This window comes from Cervus canadensis, chromosome 13 (assembly GCF_019320065.1).
Source record: "Cervus canadensis isolate Bull #8, Minnesota chromosome 13, ASM1932006v1, whole genome shotgun sequence".
Taxonomy (NCBI): domain Eukaryota; kingdom Metazoa; phylum Chordata; class Mammalia; order Artiodactyla; family Cervidae; genus Cervus; species Cervus canadensis.
In genome coordinates this window covers 35,780,367-35,805,011 of record NC_057398.1, presented here as the reverse complement: position 1 = coordinate 35,805,011, position 24,645 = coordinate 35,780,367, and the positions used below count along the sequence as shown (strand labels likewise).

At 46.9% G+C, this 24,645-nt stretch overlaps 1 protein-coding gene across 4 annotated transcripts in view; it reads right to left on the bottom strand.

Annotated features, from left to right (window-relative positions):
* The window catches only part of PIK3CD (phosphatidylinositol-4,5-bisphosphate 3-kinase catalytic subunit delta), a 61,923-nt gene that overhangs the window by 10,634 nt on the left and 26,644 nt on the right, over window positions 1-24,645 (bottom strand). For 3 of the 4 annotated variants that reach the window (XM_043484606.1, XM_043484610.1, XM_043484607.1), the window contains exons 2-5: window positions 3,610-3,782; window positions 981-1,209; window positions 640-869; window positions 61-240 (exon numbers count right to left, since the gene is read on the bottom strand). In XM_043484606.1, the coding sequence (XP_043340541.1) occupies window positions 61-240; window positions 640-869; window positions 981-1,209; window positions 3,610-3,750 (780 nt within the window). In that variant the 5' untranslated portion in view covers window positions 3,751-3,782. Of the gene's footprint in view, window positions 1-60; window positions 241-639; window positions 870-980; window positions 1,210-3,609; window positions 3,783-23,735; window positions 23,853-24,645 lie in introns of all 4 variants that reach the window. The other variant, XM_043484609.1, reaches the window with a different exon arrangement.

The following is a 24,645-nucleotide window of genomic DNA, read 5'->3' as shown; positions in this document are numbered from 1 at the left end:
CCCTCCACTCTGGCGAGGGCTGCGGGAGCCCAGGAATCCCTCCCAGCACCCAGCCCTCACCTGGAACTGGCAGAGGGGGTAGCTGCCGTACAGGTACTCGTGCTTGCCGTTCACCTGCAGCGTGTAGTCCTCAGGCTGCTCCACCAGCGGCTGCCGGAACACCGTGGCCTTCTTTCGGAGGGCGCAGGCCATCAGTGCCAGGGGCACATCCTTGGTGGACACCTGGAAGGTGAAGCTCTCCTAGGAGGAGGAGGGAGGGTCAGCCGTCCACACCTGCAGGGAGCTCACGGGGCACAGGGGCGCACGCGGGGTGGGGGGCGGTGTGTGTGGCCCATCTGCATGTATTAGGCACACCCTACCCCCTAACTGCATCTGATGACTGCATGTGGCCAACACCAGGAAATATCTGTTGGATACATGAGTGGACTGAGGACCAAAGCCATCCGGTCACTCTGCCTCTTGCAACTTGCCTGGTGGGACGTTTGGCTGACCCTTCCGGTGCAATAGATGCCCCACAAATACCAAGCAATGTTGTTGGAAGGAGGGTGGATCTGGAGGGCTGATGGGGGATTGGGAGTCTCGTAGGGGGACCGGGCAGCCTGCCTGCAGCACACCGGGCAGGCAGGAGCCTCAGCTCACCTCGCTGCCCTCAAACTTGACATTGACCAGGAGGGCCCGATTGGGGACGCGCAGGGTGCCCGGCCCCCAGCTCCGCGCTGAGGGCTCCAACTGCAGAGGGAAGCTGTACTGCAGCCAGGCCTCCCAGCCCAGCTGCTGCCTGCGGGCAGCCGCCTCCTCGCAGAACTGGCGCATCTTGCCTCGGAAGTCATTCACCTCCGGGTCTTGCAAAGAGTCAAACTCGTGGAGGCCTGAGAGGTGAGGGAGCCAGGTCAGCGCCAGGATCAGGGGTGGGGTGGGGCTGGGGGCGGGGACAGGGGCAGGCCCAGCCGAGGGAGGACCGCCCGGCCCCAGCTGGGCACCTTTGCCGATGAGCAGGCTGATCTGCGAGTTGATGAGCTTCTTCACGCGGTCACCCTCGCGGGCCACCAGCCTCAGGACGGGCAGGAAGGGCTGGATGTCGCAGAGCCGCCGCTGCTCGTCCTCCAGCTCCTGCTGCTCCGCCGTCTGGTTGACGCAGGTGAATACGTAGGCCTCAGGGTCACTGAGCATGTGGAAGAGCGGCTCGTACTGGGCGCGGTGCCATAACACCTGCGAGGACAGTGGCCCGTCAGCCCCGCCCCAAGGTGGGCGGGGCCGTGGGCGGGGCCACAGGGAGCCCAGGGCTGGGGGCGCTGACAAGTGGGGGCAAAGGCAAGGTCCCAGGACCACTACCTTCTCCACGCCTCGATCACTGACCACAGGGTTAGGGTCCACCGGGTCATTAGGAGTCGCTGATCCTGCCCTTCTATGAAGGGGGCCAGGTAGGTGCTAACATCTGGAGCTGAGAGCGGGTCCTCCGGTCTCCTCTAGGCTACACTGAGAGATGGCCAGCCAGACATGACCTCCAGGCACCCAGCTAATCGCTCTGGAGCTCATCACCCTGATCTTTCAACTCTGGCCACTAATTCAGAAAAGTTTAACACAATGAAGGGACCCTAAACGCCTCTGCGTGGAGGTGTCCCCAGGGCGCCGTTTTAGTGCAAAGGCGCTCACCGCTTAGTTACAGAAAAGATGGAAAAGGAGAAAACGGCCCTATTTTTCTTCCACGGGGGGTGGATAATTATGTTCCATCGATGTAAAGGGACAGAACACAGGTGTGAATGGAACATAAGGATACCTGTACCAAGGGCAAACAGGACTCCAAGATATAGCATTCAGTGGGGAGAAACCCTAAGCTGTAGAACAGTGAATGTCATTCAACCCCATTCCCATAAAAACAATAAAAAATGTAATTATTACTACTAAAATAATAATTTTATTATTAAAATAAAATAAATAATAATTTTATTATTCCCATAAAAACAATTAATGAGTGTATTACAGTAATTAATAATTACTGTAGACCAGGACTTGGCAAGCTACTGTTTGCCAAGTTATTGGGAGACAGCCACTCTGGTTCACTCACACGCCATCTATGGCTGCTGCCACCCCAGACAGAAGAACTGAGTAGTCGAGACAAACACCATATGGCCAGCAAAGCCCAGGATATTTACTATCTGGTCCCTGGTATAAATAAGAATATTAAGAAACTGAAATTGAATTGGGATATGAGGTGAGACTGCAGGGACTGATATGTTTTAGATTTCTGTGGTGCTGGAATTTTACTAATGTGTCTGCAGTACTGGAATTTTAATAATATGCATGTATAGCTCTGTAAGCAGAAAAATATGATTCACTTTAAAATGATATTTACATAAGGTTAATAACATGGGAAAGATGTTATAATGTTAACTCAGAAAAAGAATATAAAAATTCTTAAAGAGAATAATCACAAAAAAACACTATATAGAAAAGAAAACAGGAAATAGCTAAAGTGTTAACTGTGGTTGTCTCATATGGCTGAATCATGGGTAAATTTTCCTTCTAACTTTTTCTTATTCTCCTAAATTTCAGTGTGTCCATATACGTTTGAAAAGGAAAAAAAAGAAATTTAATTTTTAAAGAAACACCCAGAGGGACTTCCTTGGTGGTCCAGGGGCTAAGACTCCATGCTCCCAATGCAGGGGGCCCAGGTTCAATCCCTGGTCAGGGAACTAGAGCCTGCATGCCACAGCTAAGAGCCAGTATTAAAAAAAGGAAAGAAAGAAACACCCAGGAAGGGAAGGTTTAAAAAAATAAAACAAAACTCAAGGATGGTTCATTGCATCTCTCCTTTTTTTTTTTTTTTTTTTGCTCCCCAGTGTTTTCAAATCCGGGGCTAAGGCCTTGTCCTCTGACATGACCCGTGAAGCCCTACCCTTTGCAAGTGGGATAAGCCCTTGAAAAGGTCACAAGACACTATCTACCAAATACCATCCAGACGTTTTATCCTTTGACTCAGTAATCCACCATGAAAATGATTCAATAAAGCCAAAAACTATTTCCAAAGATGCTGTTGACTATGACGACAGCTCTGAAGACAAAAGACCAGTAAAACTCTTAAGTGGCCATGGATAGGCTGTGGTTTCAAACATGAGGGCAGAGTCATGGAGAGAATGAAAGGCCCCCCTGGGAACCAGCACCCTGGAGCTTTCATGAGAATCTAGGGAGGGACAACATGGCAACCCACTGTGGTATTCTTGCCTGAGAAATCCCAGGGACAGAGGAGCCTGTTGGCCCCCAGTCCATGGGGGTCATTAAGAGTCGGATACGACTGAGCACGCATGCAAGCAACATGCAATGATAAGGGCAGGGGCTGAATTTGGAAAGAGGTAGATTCTAACTGCGGGTTTTAAAGAATTCTTGCACATTATTTTTATCTTTTAATTTTTTTTTTTCGGATCTGAGGCTTGCAGGATCTGAGCCCAGGCCCCAGACAGAGAAAGCTCGGAGTCCTAACCACTGGACCTCAAGGGAATTCCCATGTCTTTTAAAATTCATAGCAGAGGATCTCAAATCTCAAACTGCGAGACTTTTTCTGTCTCTCTGAGTTCCAAGCTCTGAGGACTAGTTTTAAGGTCAAGATCGTACCTTCTTGATAGTGCTGAGGTTGGCATTTCGGGACACAGGGAAGTTCAGATAGACCCCTGTGGGCAGCAAGAAATCAACTGCCACGTTCTGATTCTCCTCCTTGGTCCAGAATTCCATGGGGCAGTCAACCCCGGGGGGCATCCTGCTTTTTCACTTCTCAGATACCAGTCGTCCTGCAAAGGAAGCGAAGCATTGTGAGGCTCTCAGGTGTGCTGAGTGAGTCCTTTAAAAGGACCCTTTGAAAACATGAAGTCAGGACCTCTGCCAGCAGGAGGCTCTGGATGGAGTCCCAGCCAGGAGGTGGCCTGTGGCTCCTGCGGCCCCAGGTCACTGTCTAGGCTGAGTGGCCTCTCATCACAGGCAGGCACTGTGTTTGCCTCCCTCACGGCAGTGCCTCCAGTTTAAGACACCAACAGGACTTCCTGGAGTAGGACATGGAAACCCACTCCAGTATTCTTGCCTGGAGAATCCCATGAACAGAGGAGCCTGGCAGGCTATAGTCCATAGGGTTTCGAAGAGTCAGACACAACCGAGCAGGTACACAGGACTTCCCTGGTGGCCCAGAGGCTAAGAACTGCCTGCCAGTAGAGGGGACATGGGTTCGATCCCTGGTCTGGGAAAATCCCATATGCTGCATGGCAGCTGAGCCCATGTGCCTCAACTACTGAGCCCATGCACGCTGGAGCCTGTGCTCTCCAACAAGAGAAGCCACTGTGATGAGAAGCCTGTGCACTGCCCCCGCTCTCTGCAACAAACTGAGAAAACCTGTGCACAGCAACGAAAACCCAGCACAGCCCAAAACAAACAAACAAACAAACAAATAAAAATTATGAAAAGACACCAGCAAACCCATGCCAAATCATTTTTCTCAAGAACACATACATGGGACTTTTGAACTCTGTGGGAGAATGTGAGGGTGGGATATTTCAAAAGAACAGCATGTATACTATCTATGGTGAAACAGATCACCAGCCCAGGTGGGATGCATGTGACAAGTGCTCGGGCCTGGTGCACTGGGAAGACCCAGAGGAATCGGGTGGAGAGGGAGGTGGGAGGGGGGATTGGGATGGGGAATACGTGTAAATCTATGGCTGATTCATATCAATGTATGACAAAACCCACTGAAATGTTGTGAAGTAATTAGCCTCCAACTAATAAAAAAAAAAAAAAAAAAAAGAACACATACATGGGAGACGTCGCCATGGCTGCTAGCCGGCAAAGATGGAAAATGGCAGGATCACTGGGCAGACAACCCTGGATTTGAGAAGGACCGAAGACTAAAGTTCTTTGAAATTTTACGACCAGAAACCAAGCAGCTTTGACCATCAAACAAGTTGTTGCAATATCTTGAAGTGAAGTGAAATTTGCTCAGTTATGTTTGATTCTTTGCGACCCCATGGACCGTAGCCCACCAGACTCCTCTGTCCATGGAATTCTCCAGGCAAGAATACTGGAGTGGGTTGCCATGCCCTTCTCCAGGGATCTTCCTGATCCAGGGATCAAATCCAGGTCTCCCGCTTTGCAGGCAGATTCTTTACTCTTTGAGCTACTCGGGAAACCATACCAAACTCCCTCTCCAGCAAGTAACAAAATGTTACAGACACAATTAGAGGTCTCTGAGTCTCTACCCTGATCTGGTTACCACCACCTGGATTCTGGTTGTTTACAGTTTCCATGCATGTTTTTATCCTTTTATTAGACTAAAATGTATCCACAAATGAGTCCTAATATTTTCCATGCTTTCCAAGCATTGTATGATTAGTGAGCCCTCTGCACCTTGCTTTTGCCACCCAGCATTGCAACCTAGATTTCTGCATGCTGATACATGTAACTCTAGTTCATTCATTTTAACTCCTGGGTGATTTTTCACTGTGTAAATAAACCACAATTTATTTCCTCCCCCCTTCTTTTGTTAAGGAACTTCAAGGTTTGTGTCTATTTATTTGGTTATTACATATTATGCTACAAAGTATATTCTTGCACACATCTCCTTGTGTACAAGTGAGAGTCTTGGTGAATGTTCTCTAAGAAAAATATAATTTGAGCTACATGTGTAATGTCAAAGTTACTTTTTAAAAAAGTAAAAAGACACAAACTTAAGTTAGTAATCTATTTTATTTAACCCACTATATAAAAACTATGGGGCTTTCCAGGTGGCACCCATTGGTAAAGAATCCACTTGCCAATGTAGGAGACACAAGGGACATGGGTTCCATCCCTGGGTTGGGAAGAGCCCCTGGAGGAGGAAATGGCAACCTGCTCCAGTATTCTTGCCTGGAAAATTCCATGGACAGAGGAGTCCATGGGGTTGCAAAGGGTCAGTCACGATTGAGTGACTGATTATGCATGCATCCAAACTATGGTCATTTCAATGTTATCAGTATAGAAAAATTACTAAGATAGTTTACCTTTCTTTGGTGTTAAGTGTTTGAAATCTGGAGTGTATTTTACACTCACAGCACAATTTGGACAGTAGGTTTTCATAAGAAAATTTCATCTGTATGTAGATTTCATGCAACTTACAGGTTAAAACTCTGCCTGCAATGCAGGAGACCTGGGTTTGATCCCTGAGTTGGGAAGATCTCCTGGAGAAGGGAATAGCTACCCACTCCAGTAATTCTGGCCTGGAGAATTCCATGGACTGTATAGTCCATGGGGTTGCAAAGAATTGGACACGACTGAGCAACTTTCACTTTCACAGGTTAAAAAAGTAGGCTCATCGACTCAAGTTGTTCCAAGTATACTTAAGTTTTTCAATAACTGAATCAAGTATGAATTCTTACATTTAAATGAATTAAATAAAATGTTTTAAAATTCCATTCCTGACCTACACTCTCCACATTTCAAATGTTCAAGAAAGACATGTGGCTGGTGGCTGCCATATTGTATAGCACAGGTGATGGGTAGATGCCTAAAAGGGGAATTGTCAGATCATAAGTATAATCTATGACAAGGGGTAACCACATCTTTAACTTTGTAATCTCCATATCTTAGTTAGCACTTGGCATTGTCCAATTTTCTCATTTCTGACAAGCTGGTGGGCACAAAATGCTCTCTTGTTTTAATTTGCATTTCTCTAATTATCCATAAAATGTTTACCTTCTGCAAATAACAGGCTTATAAACATTTCCCTTTTTTGTCTGTTGCTATTGTCATTCATTAGAAAAGACCCTGATGCTGGGAAAGATTGAGGGCAAGAGGAGAAGGGGACGACAGAGGATGAGATGGTTAGATAGCATCACTGACTCAATGGACATGAGTTTGAGCAAACTCCAGGAGATAGTGAAGGACAGGGAAGCCTGGAGTGCTGCAGTTCATGGGACTGGACACGACTTAGCAACTGAACAAATTGTTGTTTAGTACCTAAGTTGTATCTGACTCTTTTGTGACCCTATGGACTGTAACCTGCCAGGATCCTCTGTCCAGCGGTTTCACAGGCAAGAACAGTGGAGGGGGTTGCCATTTCCTTCTTCAGGGGATCTTCCCAACCCAGAGATCGAACCCGCGTCTCCTGCATTGGCAGGCAGAATCTTTACAGTCTGAACCACCAGGGAAGCCCTGGGGTTGTCTTTTGCTTACTGGTTTGTAGGGTTTCTTTCTATTCTTTAGATTCAGTTCTTTAATTGCTTGAATGAGTTGAGAATGTCTTCTAATTTGAGTCATCTTTTCATTTTACTTATGTGTCTTTTTAAGGAGCAAAAGTTTTGAATGTTGATGTAGTCAAATCTTTTTCCTTTATGTTTTATAAATTTTATCCTTTAAACAAATACTTCCTTACCCTAAGGTCACATCCGCTGAGATTGAAATGACTTTAAAAATAGCTGCAAGGAAATGCTTAGTTTGAGAGAGATGTTCTTCTGGGGGCTCTGCCAGTGGGGCCCAGGCCTCACTCTTGGTTAGATGTAGAAGCTGCCCTGAGCAGCAGGACCAAGCATGCGCTACCGTGTCACCACTGTTGGGATCCACTTCCTCTGATTGTAAAACCACATCCTACTCTGGGTTCCTCTTTCTGAGAATGGCCAGGCCAAAGGCGTTTTTTTTTTTTTTTTAATTATTCAAAATGTGGAGGATCATCAGAAATTCTGGAAAAATCCATTTACAATGGTTTGGCTGAGCTTCGGAAGTCAGGAGCATTTTTGACCACTCGATCCTGAGGTTGAGATGAGCACCCGGGGCTGGAGCTCCCCAGGACTCTAGCCAGAGAGATGGATGGGGCTCTGGGACACAGGTATCCCTCGCTCCCCTGCCCTCAGCGCTGTGGGAAGCCTTCGATAACCCCCATCCCTGCGGGATTCAGGGAAACCCTTTGATATTAAAAACTAGTTTCTGGGCTTCCCTGATGGCCCAGGGGCTGAGAATCCACCCTGCAGTGCAGGGGATACAGGTTCGATCCCTGGTCCGGGAAGATCCCACGCGCCTCGGGGCAACGGAGCCTGTGGCCGCAACTGCTGAGCCTGTGCTCTAGAGCCTGGGGGCCACAACAGCTGAGGCTGCGCACTGCAACGGCTGGAGCCTGCGTGCCCGAGAGCACACGCTCTGCCACAAGAGAAGCCATCGCAGTGAAAAACCCGTGCACTGCAACTAGAGTAGCCCCCGTTCTCTGCAACTAGAGAAAGCCCCCTCACAGCACCAAAGACCCAGCACAACCAAAAATCAATCAATAAATATTTAAAAACAAAACAACTCATTCCTAGAAGAGGAAGACTCATGATGGTGTGGGCAGGACAGAATCAAATGCCAGAGGGGACAGGAGAAAGATGGGGACTCTTTCCTCTTCTGTGGGCCCAGGACCCAGGGTGAGGTTACTAACAAGCCCCATTCTTTGTGAAGCCCAGACCCATCACTCACAGTATAGATATGGGACTCAGAAGCCAGCTAATTCAGAGACTCTAGAGCTGCTCCAAGAATGCGGATTGGCATAACCATTTTGGAAAACTGTTTAGCAGTATCTATTAAAGCTGAACACATATGCCCCGTGTGTGTGTGTGTGTGTGTGTGTAGTTGCTCTGTCGTGTCCAACTCTTTGTGACCCCATGGGCTGTAGCCTGCCAGGCTCCTCTGTCCATAGGACTTTCCAGGCAAGGATACAGGAGTGGGTTGCCATTTCCTTCTCCAGGGCATCTTCCGAACCCAGAGATCGAACTGGGGTCTCCTGCATTTTTGGCAGATGCTTTACTATCTGAGCTTCTAGAGAAGCCCAAACACATATGCCCTATGACCCAGCAATTAATTCCATGCCAAGGTACACGCTCACCAGAAATGCTAGCACATGTGTGCCAGAAGACGCCCCAAAGAGTATATATAGCACTGCTACTCATAACAGTCCCCAAACGGAAATGTGCCATGTGCTCATCAGTAGTAGAATGGAAAGTACTACTTCTTCTCCCCATGAAATTCATATAGCAGTTTCTTCTCCCCATGGAATTTGTATAGCAATGAGAGTGGATGATCTGTAAACTCAACATATAAGTGAATCTCACAAATGTGAGGCTGAGTGAAAAACGTCAGGTACAAAAGACTGTGTGCTCAAGAGCCCATTTATAAGGAGAACAAGCACCAGCAGAACTAGTTTGTGTAGGCAGATGAAGAGATAGGGGTTATGGGGAGTGAGGAGGGCAGTTACCCCAGGGAAAAGGGGCACAGGGGTGCTGGTAATTTTTCATTTGTTTTTTTTTTTTTTTTTCCCTGGGAGCCAGGGACCTTTCACAAACTCATTCCACTCTCAGTCCAAGTGGCTCAAATGGGTTGACTTCACTCCTGGGTTCCCAAGTGGCCTGAGACCCAGGCCCAGCCAATCAAAGCCCTGTGTTTTCTCTGGCCTTGGGGACTGGACAGGAAGCAGGAATGGGATTGGCCCAGCCAATCGTATCTCTCTGGCTACACTGATTCCAAGATGGGGATGTGACTATCAAGTCCATCCAATTGGTTTTGACATCTGGGCTTCTTTGGGGACTTTCTCCTGGGGAAGGAGAAAAGACAGAATATCTATCTAGAGTTGGGCTTCCCAGGTGGCTGAGTGGTAAAAAACCTGCCTACCAATGCAGGAGACCTAAGAGACACGGATTCGGTCCCTGCGTCAGGAAGATCCCCTGGAGGAGGGCATGGCAACCCACTCCCATATTCTTGCCTGGAGAGTCCCATGGACAGAGGAGCCTGGCGGGCTACGGTCCATGGGGTCGCAGAGAGTCGTACATGGCTGAAGTGACAGGACACACACACAGCCTAGAGCTGCTGGTGACCACCTGCTGCCCTGGGCACTGGGACCTGGGAAAGAACCAAAGTGGAGGAAAGCAGGACTCTGTATGGAACGTAAAGCAGAGTCCTGAGGACAGCCTTTGATTCCCTGGATCCAGCCACGCCTGAAACTACACTTTACCTTGGACTTTACAGTTCTATCTGCCAAACTCCCTCCCCTGCCTTTTTTTGTTGTTGTTAACTTAAGAGTAGTTTGAGGTGGGTTTTCTGTCACTTGCAGCTGAAAGTATCTATTTCCATGACTGAAGTAGCACATTCCTTTTGGGAAGCCTCTAGTGTTTGGAGAGTTCTTTCCTTGGAAACGGCCCACCTCTAAGAGCCAACCCCTGTTCTTTGTGCTGCCACCCAGAGGCACATGGAGCTGTTATCTGCTGGCCCTCCTGGAGGATGATAGTTCCAGCGTGTCCGTTCTCCCCACAAAGCAGATTTAGACCTTTTTGCCAAAATTTGGTATTCCAAGAAAACAAGATGCTCCAGATGGGGCCTGGCAGGCCAATTGTAGAAGAATGTTCTAGGCACCAAACTCCCATTTGTTTGGCCTAAAAGCATATCAGGTTTCCCGCCCCCGCTCCCCCAGCCTACCCCACAGAGTGTTCTCCGGTTGCCACATCACCAAGCTTGGGGGCTGCCAACCCTCCAGATATTTCTCACAGTAAGCCAGGGTCTCCCAGCCTATGTGTGCATGCAAGCTAAATCGGTGCTTCAGATGTGTCCAACTTTTTGTGACCCCATGGACCATAGCCCACCAGACTCCTCTGTCCCTGGGATTCCCCAGGCAAGAAAACTGGAGCAGGTTGCTATGCCCTCCTCCAGGGGATCTTCCCAACCCAGGGATCAAACCTATGTCTCTTACATCTATCTGCATTGGCAGGTGGGTTCTTTACCACTAGCGCCACCTGGGAAGCCCCTCCCACACTGTACAGGAACACTAATGTCCTGAATCTGAATGCAGAAATTCACAACTATTCTCATGGAGTAATTTGCACTCGTGAATGGAATTTCATCTCACAGAAATAATCTGCACTCACGTATTATCAGATCTGACACTTTATATATATCACTAAGGCTGAGATGTATTAGTTTATTCAACTAGTATTTATCAAGTGCCAGGAATCACGAGAGGTGCTGGGAACACACAGGTGAATGAGACCAAGGGTCCCTCTCCAGAAAGACCTTACACACCAGTAGGGAAGACACAGTAGACAAGATGGATGTTTTTGCAATGATGGATCAAGGTGGTAAATGGCAGATTGTCAAGTGATGATGCGAAGAAGGACAGCAGGAGGGGCTACCACATGCAGAAGGCTGAGAAAGACCACTGTGAGGGGAGGACACTGGGGCAGAGGACCAGGGTGAGCCATCATGTTCAGAGCCGACAGCAGGTGGTCCCTTGCCTCTGGAGCATGTAGGACAGTGGGATGAGATGGGCTGAGGAGGTCAGTGGGGACCAGTCTCATTGAGCCTTCACAGGGAAGCACCTGGTTTTCACTCCAGGAGTGATGCACAGTCCTGGAAGGTTTTAGGCCAGGGAGTCACTGGATCTGATTGGCATCTCAAATGATGCTGTTGCCTGTGGCTAGAAAGGGCTGGACAGTTGCAAGCAGGCAAGGAGGAGAGTGTGGGGCAGCTCATGCTACAGATGACGGTGGCTTGATCTAGGAGGAGGAGATGGAACTAGCAAGAGGAAGGGAATCACATACATCTAGGAGCTGGTGGGGGGCAGGGGTCATCAGATGGGGGACAGTGAGGGAAGGAGCAAGGATAACAGGCAGGTTGGGCTTGGGAGACTGGCTGGATAGTGGATATTTACTGAGACGGGAAAGTATACTGGAGAAACAGATTTGGAAGGGCTTGAAATAGCAAGAGCTCCATTTCAGACACACCGAAGCAGAGTTGTTTACTGAGCACCCCAGTGGAGACATCCAAGGGTCAAAGTCACAGTAGAGCTCAGAGGAGACATCTTAGGGGTCATAGAGACATCACTTGGGGTCAGTAGGCGGCCATGGAGCCATGGGACAAGAGGGTGAGGGAGGGCCAGGACCACCCTCCGGGGACCAAAATGAGATGGACCTAAGAAGAACAATGAGCCATCCTTCTCACTCCAAGTCATCCAGAATTTTGAGAGAGGGCTTTTCTATTTATCCGCATCTGAATCATTCATAAAAGATCAAAGAAAACTGGACCAGAGGAAGCTCGCTTCCTCTCACCTTCCCACTTCCGGCCAGCATCATCCACAGAACAGCTATGCAGCAACAGAGCCATCCCAGGTGGGGGATTGCTGTCCCCATCCTCTTTGCAAGCTGTTACAAGACATTCCTGGATGTCAGGCCACTTTCTTTGGCCTGAGGATGAAGAACAGTTTCTCAGCTGTGAAGGTTTGAGGGGTCTGACCTGAGTCCTAAGCGGTTGGCAGAGGAATTTCTCCAAAGGTTTCGCTGAAAGGACACCCGCCAGCCCCATCCTTCCTCGGACCTCAGGAACATTTCAGGGGGCCCTAAGTTATTTCTAAATGTGCTAGTTGCTCAGTCATATCCGACTCTTTGCGACCCCATGGACTGTAGCCTGCCAGGCTCCTCTGTCCATGGAATTCTCTGGGCAAGAATACTTGTGTGGGTAGCCATTTCCTTCTCCAGGGGATCTTTCTGACCCAGGGATTGAACCTGGGTCTCTCACATTGCAAGCAGATTCTTTACCATCTGAGCCACCAAACAGGGGAGTAAGTTATTTCTAAGAGAAAAGGACAAATAAGGGATGCAGGATCCCAGAGTCACAAATGGGATGGGGAGTGAGCCTGTAGACCATACGGCCCCTGGGCTGGCACCCAGCTGCTTGTCTCTAGCTCGGGACAGCTGAAGGATCCCTTCGTTCCTGCTGAAACTCCACTGTGTGTGTGTTGGGGGGTCGGGGTTGGGGGGCTCAGAGCCAGCATCTCCCAAGTTGGCTAGACTTCTATCTTGTCCCAGTGGCCGTCCCAGATGTAGCCGACGTGCTCACCAGGAACTGCTGCTCAGCCTTTGTAAATGTAAAAACTGTCTTTTTTGTGTTACAGTCACATGTCCTGGGAAACAGCTTCCCAGGGGAACACATGAGTCACTCTCAGCAGGCTCTGTGCAAGGGATAGGCAGCAAGAGAAGGGAAGTTGTGTCCTACTTGTCTGAGTGATAAACAGCCTTCTCCCTAAGGGATGCCCTGGGCAAAACATGCCCTGTACCTTTGGATGTTACTCTAAAGCAAGAGTCTAGCGGTCCCCCTGCACCACTCCTTTGAACCTGCATAGAGAGAGATGTTCATGTCCTTAACTGGAAGACAAAACCTCTGCCCAATGTCTGGATTTCAGAGCCTGAAGTTACAACCCAATTAGCCCAAGGGAAGGAGCCTCAGTCACAGAAAGTTGTAGAAGGTGGTTACGCCCACAGTCAAGGATCTACAGTAAAGTGGAAGCAGTGAGATTTTATTTTCTTGGGTTCCAAAATCACTGCAGACGGTGACTGCAGCCATGAAATGAAAAGATACTTGCTCCTTGGAAGAAAAGCGACGACAAACCTAGGCAGTGTATTAAAAAGCAGATGCATCACTTTGTTGACAAAGGTCTGTATAGTCAATACTGTGGTATCCAGTAGTCATGTACGGATGTGAGAGTTGGACCATAAAGAAGGCTGAATGCTGAAGGACTGATGCTTTTGAACTGTGGTGTTGGAGAAGACTCTTGAGAGTCCCTTGGGCAGCAAGGAGATCAAACCAGTCAATCCTAAAGGAAATCAACCCTGAATAATCACTGGAAGGACTGATGCTGAAGCTGAAGCTCCAGCTCCAATACTTTGGCTGCCTGATGTGAAGAGCCAACTCATTGGAAAAGACTTTGATGCTGGGAAAGATTGATGGCAAAAGAAGAAGGGGGTGACAGGATGAGATGGTTAGATAGTATCACTGACTCAATGAACGTGAATTTGAGCAAACTCTGGGAGATAGTGAAGGACAGAGGAGCCTGCCGTGCTGCAGTCCATGGGGTCACAAAGAGTACGATACAACTTAGCAACTGAACAAGTATCTGCCATCCACCCAAGATGGGAGAGGAGGCGAGCCAAAAGCCATGTGACAAGAGGCTGGGGACCTCAGGACCGGCCTTCCATGTCACACTGAACAAGCAGAGTCCACACTGGGCCCCTTGACCTGGGTTTGTTTTCAGGACTTCTCAGCCTCAAAAAGTCCTTATAATCAAGTGTTGCTACAGGCAGCCTCCCACGGAGAAAGAAATGAACACTTTTCCTGTTGCCCACCTTAGATGGAAAGTGTCAGCAAATGAGTACATGAGAAGTAGAGTGGAAGATGCTTGACCCAGAGGGCCCACCTCCTGGTGAACCTCCTGTATGTTTACTCCAAAGGAGTTTCCAGGAACCACCACCCTGCTCTGGCTGCTAAGAGATCCTCCAACCACAACATCCTCCCAAAGACCCTCAGGATAAAGAAGGTGGGACCCTCCTCAACCCAGAAGGCTGTAGATCCCAAGTCCTTATTCATTCCTTTACTAGCCTGTTCATTCACTCAAAAATGTTTATTTGAGCACCTTCCATGTGCCCATCAGGGAATGGGACAGGCACCACTTCTGCTCTCATGGAATTTTTAGTCTAACAGGAAAAAACAAAAAAATGAAAAGAAACATTTGAATAATCACAATGTTTTCAGATAGTATAGGCTTGGAAAGTGATAAAACGGGGGTTTGCTAGGAGGGTCTCCTTTGGATGACAGGTCAGGGAAGGGTCCTCAGGTGAGATTATATTGCAGGTGAGGCTCAAATGATGAGAAGGATCCAGCAAAGCTCTATGAAATAGGGTTCCAGGCAGATGGAAGGGGAAGTGCAAAGGCCCTGAGGCAGGAGACCAGGAAATGAAAGTCACGGATGAAGGGGAGTCTGGGCGAGATGATGAGGCTGATCCTGCGGGGCCTTCTAGCTTTGGTGAGGAGTCAGGCTTTGTTACCGCTGCAGCGGGAAGTCATCAGGGGATGGAGATGGCCTGATTTTACACTTAACAAAGAAGACTGCTTCGGCTGCTGTGAGCAAAATGGAAGGATGAGAAGCAAGGATGGAGGTGGGAAAGCAATGGGGCTAGGGACCCGGGTCAGAGCTGGCAGGGCAGGTGAATGAGGGAAGGTGTTGGGCCCTGCAGGCCACAAAGCGCCCCGATCCTCTGTTCGTAAGAAGCTGGCAGACAGGCAGTCCAGCAGCCCAGCCTTGAAGCCTGCATCTTCCTCCTTCTTGAAAAGAATGAGGCCACAGGCCAGAGGGAAACTGCATGGCCCAGGGCCCTCATCAAGCACACTTTTAGGATAGATGTGCTATTCTTCCAAACTACAAATACTTTCTTTTTTTTTTGGTCCAAGCAAGTTGGACATCCCAAAGACCATCCCATGATGAGGAAGGATGGGTTTGTCTGGAGGGCTGTCTAACTCCCCAGCTCCTGCTGTGAGAAAAAAAAGGGGTTAGAGGAGTGAAGGATGGGACAAAATAACAAAGTAATGGCACGTTGTGCAGAAGGCATTTCTATGTCTGCTTGGATGGTAAGCTGAGGACATACACCACCTTACTCCCTGGTCTCCTTGTCTACCCACTTCTGCCTCCTTCACTTTTTAAAAAAATACATTTTATTTAATTATTTATTTTTGGCTGTGCTGGGTCTTAGTTGTGGCACCTGTGATCTTCGCTGTGGCAAGCAGGCTCCTCACTGTGGTGCCCAGGCTCAGTAGTTGTGGCTCAGGCTTAGCTGTCCCACAACAGGTGGGATCTTAGTTCCTTGACCAGGGATTGAACCCTCATCCCCTGCATTTGAAGGCAGATTCTTAACCACCGAACCACCAGGGAAGTCCTCTTTCTCACTTTTTTTTTTCATTCTCTCCCATTTTAAATATATCTCCTTTGACTCCATATTATTCAAAAGGGCAGTAACTTCTAATTTGAATATTTTAAAAAGGAAAAATACTCTCAGTGGGGGGAAACCAAAACAGACATCAGAGAAGGAGAGGGGTAGGGCTTTAGAAATTCTGTTATATGTGGAAAGAAAAGAAAGACTTCTGACTTCTCCTGCTGCCATCGGAAAAAACAAGCCAATTGTCCTGCAGAAAATTCTATCTCAACAATCTCCTAGGATGCTCAGTTCATGGTGCACCTAGGGGGCTCAGCATTATATAGAGAAATCGAAGAGAAAGATCCAAGTTCTCATATCTGGTCAATTTGGGGAACTGTCCTAGGAAGCAATTCAAAAGTGAAAAAGAAAAAGCTATATGCACAAAGGGCTTCCCTGGTGGTTGAGCTGGTAAAGAATCTGCCTGCAATGCAGAAGACTCTGGTTCAATTCCTAGGTTGGGAAGATCCCCAGGAGAAGGGAATGGCTACCCACTCCAGTACTCTTGGTCTCCCCTGGTGGCTCAGGCAGTGAACAATCTGCCTGCAATGTGGGAGACCTGGGTTAGGCCCCTGGCTCGGGAAGATTCCCTGGAGAAGGGAACAGTAACCCACTCCACTATTCTTGCCTGGAGAATTCCATGGACAGAGGAGTCTGGTGGGCTACAGTCCATGGGGTTGCAAAGAGCTGGACACGACTGAGAAACTTTCACTTCACCTATATGCACAAAGATATTCATTGTGGTATTATCTGTGAAAGTTATAAATCAAAAACAGTAGAGAGACTTCCCTGGTGGTCCAATGTTTGAGATGCTAAGCTTCCAATGTGGGGGGCCCAAGTGCGATCCCTGGTCAGGAAACTAGACCCCACAGGGCACCACTAAAGTGTCCTGCATGCTGCAATGAGGATCCTGAGTTGCAGCACAGCCAAACAAATATCTAAAATAATAATCATAAAGAAATGGCTAAATAAATTATCATATACACAACAAGAGTGAATACAGTCACTAGAACAACACCTGTGCATACTACATGACACTGCAAACAGACCCCACATAAAGTGAAACCAATACGGCACATATAGTTATCATGGCAACATATGTCTGTGGACAAAACATTTCAGTAAGCATAGAGAAAATGAAAACAGCTGTATTATTGGTGGAAGTGGCTATTATAATAATGACTTTAAAAATTTCATACCTATGAAAGTTATGAAAGCACATGATTTTAAAAATTAATTAAAACTAAAATGTTTGCAGCAAAAAATTAGCAGTCTCTTGACCTCCACATCCAAACATACCATCCCCATTTTCAGTTGTTTCTCTGGGTATTCATCTCTGCATTTCTAAATAATAGGTTTATACTGATATTTCTTGATCTTCAACTTGTAACTTCTTTTCTTAACATTTACTTGTTTGTTGCTGCTTGTGGGCTTGCACTAGTTGAGGCAAGCAGGGTCTGCTCTCTAGTTGCAGCGCACAGGCTCACTGCAGTGGCTTCTCGGTGCTGAGTATGGGCTTTAGAGCACGCAGGCTCAGTAGTTGCAATGCATGGACTTACATTGCCTTGCAGCACGTGGACTCTTCCCTGACTGTGGATTGAACCCGTGCCCCCTGCACTGAAAGGCAGATTCTTAACCACTGGACCCCCAGGGAAGTCCCAACTTTTAACTCCTTACCTTAGAAGATAAGTTTGTGCTTTCCTGCAGCTACACACATGCATGGATCTTCTCTCCAGTCTTCAGGATATAGCAGTGTGATCATTTTTTGTTAATCAAACTTTAGTGTTTCCATTACTATAACAATGTAAATATTGTTCAAAGCTAAGCCACATACTATACTATGATTTCCTTTCTTTTTTAAAAATATATTTATTTATTTGGCTGCTTCAGGTCTTAGTTGCAACATGCAGGATCTTCTTGTGATGCACAGGCTTGGGAGCACGTGGGCTCAGGAGCTCTGAGGTATGTGGGACCTTAGTTCCCTGACCAGAGATTGAACCTGCGTCCCCTGCACTGCAAAGCAGAGTCTTAACCTCTGGACCACCAGGGAAGTCTCATGATATCCTTTCTTGTTCCAACTTTTTGTTACTCCTATAGTTGATTGTTGCCTTGTTTTTCATTTTCTTTACATTCTATGTATGAATGAGTAACTATTCTCTAAACTCTCTAACAGAACTATAAAACCCTCATATTGTAACAAATATATCAAATAATCCATCAACTCCATTTTTTTATTACAGATATTCCTCCTGGGCTCTCAGCCATCTTGCTCTAAATTGGGCTGGTTGCTCTCTAGAGCAGATGCAGAACTGGGACTTCTCTTCGCTATTATTATGGGCATTCCCTTCACCTTCTCTCCATCAATAATGGCTCTTGATTGCAAGTAAAGAAGTGGACTCTCAATGATTAAGCAGGGAAGGAGATGATGGGTTATCTGACATATTTGCTGCATTGTGAGAAGTTTAATAGTTCTATTGGAGAGTTTGAGAAAGAATTAGTGATTACTCCAAGCCAGGCTTCAGCAATACATGAACCGTGAACTTCCAGATGTTCAAGCTGGTTTTAGAAAAGGCAGAGGAACCAGAGATCAAATTGCCAACATCCACTGGATCACCGAAAAACCAAGAGAGTTCCAGGAAAACATCTACTTCTACTTTATTGACTATGCCAAAGCCTTTGACTGTGTGGATCACAATAAACTGTGGAAAATTCTGAAACAGAAGGGAATACCAGACCACCTGACCTGTCTCTTGAGAAATCTGTATGCAGGTCAGGAAGAAATAGTTAGAACTGGACATGGAACCACAGACTGGTTCCAAATAGGAAAAGGAGTACGTCAAGGCTGTATATTGTTACCCTGCTTATTTAACTTATATGCAGAGTACATCATGAGAAACGCTGGGCTGGAAGAAGCACAAGCTGGAATCAAGATTGCTGGGAGAAATATCAATAACCTCTGATATGCAGGTGACACCATCTTTATGGCAGAAAGTGAAGAAGAAGTAAAGAGCCTCTTGATGAAAGTGAAAGAGGAGAGTGAAAAAGCTGGCTTAAAGCTCAACATTCAGAAAACTAAGATCATGGCATCCAGTCCCATCACTTCATGGCAAATAGATGGGGAAACAGTGGAAACAGTGGCTGACTTTATTTTGGGGGGCTCCAAAATCACTGCAGATGGAGATTGCAGCCATGAAATTAAAAAATGCTTACTCCTTGGAAGGAAAGTTATGACCAACCTAGACAGCATATTAAAAAGCAGAGACATTACTTTGTCAACAAAGGTCCATCTAGTCAAAGCTATGGTTTTTCCTGTAGTCATGTATGGATGTGAGAGTTGGACTATAAAGAAAGCTGAGCACCGAAGAATTGATGCTTTTGAACTGTGGTGTTGGAGAAGACTCTTAAGAGTCCCTTGGACTACAAGGAGATCCAACCAGTCCATCCTAAAGGAGATCAGTCCTGAGTGTTCATTGGAAGGACTGATTTGAAGCTGAAACTCCAATACTTTGGCTACCTGATGCAAAGAGCTGACTCATTTGAAAAGACCCTGATGCTGGGAAATATTGAAGGCAGGAGGAGAAGGAGATGACAGAGGATGAGATGGTTGGATGGCATCGGCAATTCAATGGACATGAGTTTGGGTAAACTCCAGGAGTTGGTGATGGACAGGGAGGCCTGGTGTGCTGCAGTGCATGGGGTCACAAAGAGTTGGACATGACCGAGTGGCTGAACTGAACTGAAAACTGAGGGCTTCCAGGGTGGCTCAGATGGCAAAGAATCTGCCTGTGATGCAGGAGACCCAGGTTCAATCCCTGTGTCAGGAAGAAACCCAGAAGAAGGGAATGGCTACCCACTCCAGTATTCTTGCCTAGAAAATTTCATGGACAGAGGAGACTGGTGGGTTACAGTCCATGGGGCCCCAAAGAGTTGGACATGACTGAGTGACTAACACGTTTGCTTTCATGTTGAAAAAAAAGCAAATAAAAATATGAGGCAACTATCAACTCCAGGGAAAACAAAAAGTTGAACAAGAAAAGAAATATAATTTCAGACACTATGTGCAGAATCATTTCTGATGGCAAAACTGCTGGTATTGCCACTGTGTACTGGGTGCTGGGCTTCCCAGGTGGCACAGTGGTAAGGAATGTGCTTGCCAATGAAGGAGATGCAGGAGACCCAGGTTCAATCCCTGGGTCGGGAAGATCCCCTGGAGGAGGAAATGGCAACCCGCTCCAGTATGCTTGCCTGGAAAATTCCATGGACAGAGGCGCCTGGTGAGCTACAGTCCATGGGGCTGCAAAGAGCTGGACACAACTGAGTGACTGAGAACACACTGGGAGCTATTTTGTATCCCTGCCACTTATGTACCAAGAACTCAAACTTGCAGACCATCCCTGCTGTCACCATCATAACCATGGATAAAAGAAACATTTCATCCCTCTCTTCTCTGTCAAAATGTAACAGAGATACATCTCATTAGTGGTGCCCACATCACAGGTCCAGTCTTGGAAGTGAGTACTTTTCAGTTCCCATGGTGGGGTAGGTTTTTTTTCTCCCCACTCTCAAGACTCAAAGACAACAACTGAAATACAGAAGGTCATTTGGCGGCTGAGCCAAGGGAGAAACAAGACAACTGCACGTTGTACCACTTGTTCCTCTTTGTTGGTTTCCTCTCTCATTTTAGTGGAGCACATCCTCCAGTAGCTTCCTTGAAAAGGAATACAAAGGGTATGTGTGTGTAAAGTTTTTGAAAATTCACATGTCTGAAAAATGTCTTCATTCTATTGTTTTGCTTGAATGGTGATTACAACATTCTGGATTGAGAATTAATTTCCCCTGGAAACTTGAAAGAATTGCTCCATGTAACTTCTGATATTGCTTTCCACCCCACCCCATTCCCCTTTTCTGGTGTTACTTTTGTGAAGTCCAATGCCATTCTGTTCTCTGATCTTCTGTTTGTGGCTCCTTTTCCCTGTGCTGGCTTTTAGTAACTTCTCTCTATCTCTGGAGTTTTGAAAGTTCATGATGCTGTCCCTTAGAACATCTTTTACTTTGATGTAGTGTATCTTATTATCATTGTGCTCAGTGCTACAGAGACTCAACGCAGAAACTCTTTCACGTCTAGATTTTTTTTCCTGGTGTTTATTTAATAACTTTTTCTTCTCCATTTCTTTCCCTTGAGCTTCTATGAGACAGATACTGGGCCTCCTAAACTTACTCTCATTTTCTTATCTTTTCTTTCTTCTTTCCCATCTCTCAAGTCTTTTTGTCCTACTTTCCAGAATTTCCTTGTTCTATCATCCAACTCTATTCTACTGAAATTTCCACTCCTAGTTTTGATGTCCAAGAACTTATTATTATTTTATGAATATACCTTTTTATGTTTTAAATATTTATTTATTTACTTTGACTGTATCACATCTTAGTTGCAGCATGTGGGATCTTCCCTGGTGGCACATGGACTCTCTTAGCTGTGGCATGTGGGCTTAGCTGCTTCTCTGAATATAGGATCTTAGTTCCCTGACAGGGATCGAACCCACATCCCCTGCATTGCAAGGCAGATTCCTTTTTTCAAATTTAATAAATTATCTATTGGCTGCACTGGGTCTTTGTTGCTTTTCGTGGGCTTTCTCTAGTAGTGGTGAGCAGGGACTACTCTGCTAGGGTGCATGTGCCTCTCACTGCGGTGGCCTCTCTTGGTGTGGAGCACAGGCTCTAGGCACGCGGGCTTCAGTAGCTGCAGCACTCAGGCTCAGTACTTACGGTGCACAGGCTTAGCTGCTCCACAGCACGTGGCATCTTCCCGGACCAGGGACTGAATCCATGTCCCCTGCATTGGGAGGTGGATTCTTAACCACTGTATCACCAGGGAAGTGCCCTAAATATGCCTTTTTAAAGACAACCATGTTTTTGACTTCGAAATCTCTTTTTCCTATCGGTCTGGGTCTCTGTCTTTCATGCTAGAGGACTCATTCGACATGCGATGTACCAGATCTGCCCATTCCAATTTAAGAGCGAGGTACTGAGAGCTGTTTGTAGAGGCCTTGCTGCTTGGTTAGTATTGCTGTAAAGGGACAAAGGAGGGGTTTTTCATGTGAGGTCCATTTCCTCAGAGAGAAGTTCTTCAAAACCCTGCCTGGAGGGTGGGTAGAAGCCAGACAGCCACGCTGTGGGAGTAGCAAGACAGGGTCTCTCTGTTCAGCACGCAAACTTTCATTGACTCCTCCTGTTCTCAGCACAGTGCCTCCCTTACCCTCGGCTGCCCTGGTTCAACAGCTGGTGGGGGAGGAAGCTGCCTGGTGGCCTGAGAGAGGGGTCTGTGGCTCTAACACATACTTCCAACTCATATTCCTGCTTCCACCTGCCCCCCGCACCCCATCGTCAGGATCATTCTGTAGCCCTCATTCTTTAGCCTTTACTGGGAACTGTATACATGTCAGCTCCCCTTCCTCGCAGCTGGGATATTCAACCTTCTAAGCTTTGCTTCTCTCTCACCTCGCTGATCCCCACCTTTCAAAAGTTTTGCTCACATCCCTCTCCTCTATCATCTACTTTTCTGTTTTTCTTAAGGATTTATACCTTTACTCTCCTTTTTGCATTCAGTTCTTTTTGTGGAAGTTCATGATCATATTTAACAGTAAATCAAAATCAAGCTTCCAAAGATACACGCAAAGAAGTCTCTCTGGGGGTGGGGTGGGGGGAGAATACTCCAATAAGGAAATATGGTTCTTTCAGGAGGGGGGGTATAATTATAGCCAAGAGATGCTTGTAATTTCTTTGTATTTTGTACACTTTCAACAGTACATAGGTATCTTACAAATCAAAAAGTCAGAGGGTTAAAAATCATTATTAAAAGTCATTTTCGGAAACACAGATCAAGACAGTGTAAACAGGTGTGTAGAAGAAACTCCAACTCCTCAACAGTCTACACAACCCATGGTTTTTGCCTCTGGGCCAGGGAGTCCTACGGCTCCACAGAAACACCCTGAGGTTTTCAGAGGGTGGCAGGAGTGGGGCAGGGCGTTGAGTGGAAGGGTCTCTAGTTGTACCACAGTGGCACTCTTTTATTCTGCTTTATAGGTAAAAATTCTGCTTAATAATTTGATCTTTTTAGAGAGAGCCACACTAATAAAGATGCTTGGAAATTCCCAGCGAAGATCTAGAAATGAAGAGAGGGCGGGGGGGGGGGCGGGAAGCCCCCAAGGATGACATCATGCTATAACCCTGTGCCCTACCTGAACCATCAGAAATGACAGTGGCTGCTTGAACATCCATATAAGGAGCTTGGTGCTTATAGCGTACAAACCTGGTGTACAAGAATACACAAGTACACACAGCTGGCAAATGGGACCAATCTGTGAGCTTGCCAACCACACAGCCACTCCCAGACACCAAAGGCGGGTGCTCAGCCAAGGCTTGGCCCAATGTCAGTCTCTGACCTCAGTTTCTTCATTCACACAATGAAAGGACTAACGTCCCAGAAGTTCCAAGGAGTATCCTCTTATTGATACAGCGACTGCCAACTCCCTAGAGAAACAGAATGTCCCCACCTAAGGACTCCTTGAGAAGCGGTATCAAGTTATGAAAATCCAATCCATTTCCTCCGGAAGAAGGTTTTAATTCTTCTCTGGCCAAATAGGCCTGCCTGGCTCTACCATGAACGAAGCAAGTCAAATACCAAATGCTGCAGCTTTAAAATGGGCTCTAGGGCTCCTCGGAGCAAAGCCATCCCTTTCTTCCTGGGCAGCAGCAGACCTTTGCTGGGAAGCTGGCAGGGATCTAAGTTCACATCCCCCTTTGTTGGCTCAGAGCACAAATTTGGGTCACTCTCTTCCTGTTAGCATTCTAGTCCTACAGAGAAGTTTCTCCTTTGGCTAGATAGTCAGGGAGGGTGGATTCCATTCACATTCTTAACCGATCTACAAAATAACATCTCTTCTTCCCCCACACACTTGTTTCCTTTGCCTGATCCACCTTTCTGGAATGGTCCAAAAAACCAGCAGCAAAGGTCCCTCTGTCTGGCAGGTTAAAGATGCTTTGAAATCAGTGAGCATCAATGCACTCTTGCCTGACTCTGAGCTCCTTATCTGTCTGGAAAAAGAAAGAGAGCAGAAAGACAGAAAGAGAGAAAGACAGGAAGGAAGGAAGAAAGAAAGATAGAGAGAGGGGAGAGAAAGAAGGAAGGAAGGAAAGAAAGTAGAGAAAGAAAGAAAGCAAGAAATCTTTAAAAAGAGAAAGTCTCAGAAACCTTCTGCACATTCCCTTAGAGGACTTCAGCTCAAAAGCAACTCTTTCACCAAGGTTCCCTTTTTGCAAACCAGTCACATTGTGCTTGACGGGCCTTTTTCACCATCTGTGTCAATGCCACCCCCAGCTCTCTTTGGTGGTACTGAAGCAAACCACAGGAACATTTCCAGTGCCCGAAGCAGGAATTTATATACATACAGATGACTCAGATCATTTCTAGAGTTGTTTGTTGGTTTTGTTTGGTATTTGAAAGCAAAGTAAGTGATCTGAGTCAAGCCTGGGTTCGAGTTCCATTCAACGGCTGCAAAAAAACATGTCTGTGAACTTGAGGTCTCTATTCAACACCCAGATCACATCATAAAGGAAGATTAATCCTTGCTTGGTGGAGATGAAAGGGAAGGGTGTGTGGGGAGGGGTTCACCCACTCACTGCATCTGTGGTACTTCTTTACCCACTGTGGGTGGCTCCTGGAAATAATCTGACCCCAGAGAGCAAAAGCTACCTGAGTTCCGAAAGCCTATGCAGATGGATTCCAGCAGCAGGACATGACGCTTACCCCCCACTCCCCAGCTGGTTTCTCCTGCCTGGAACCCACTGGGCTCCTGAAAAGCAAGAAACCTAAACCATTGGCTGCTTC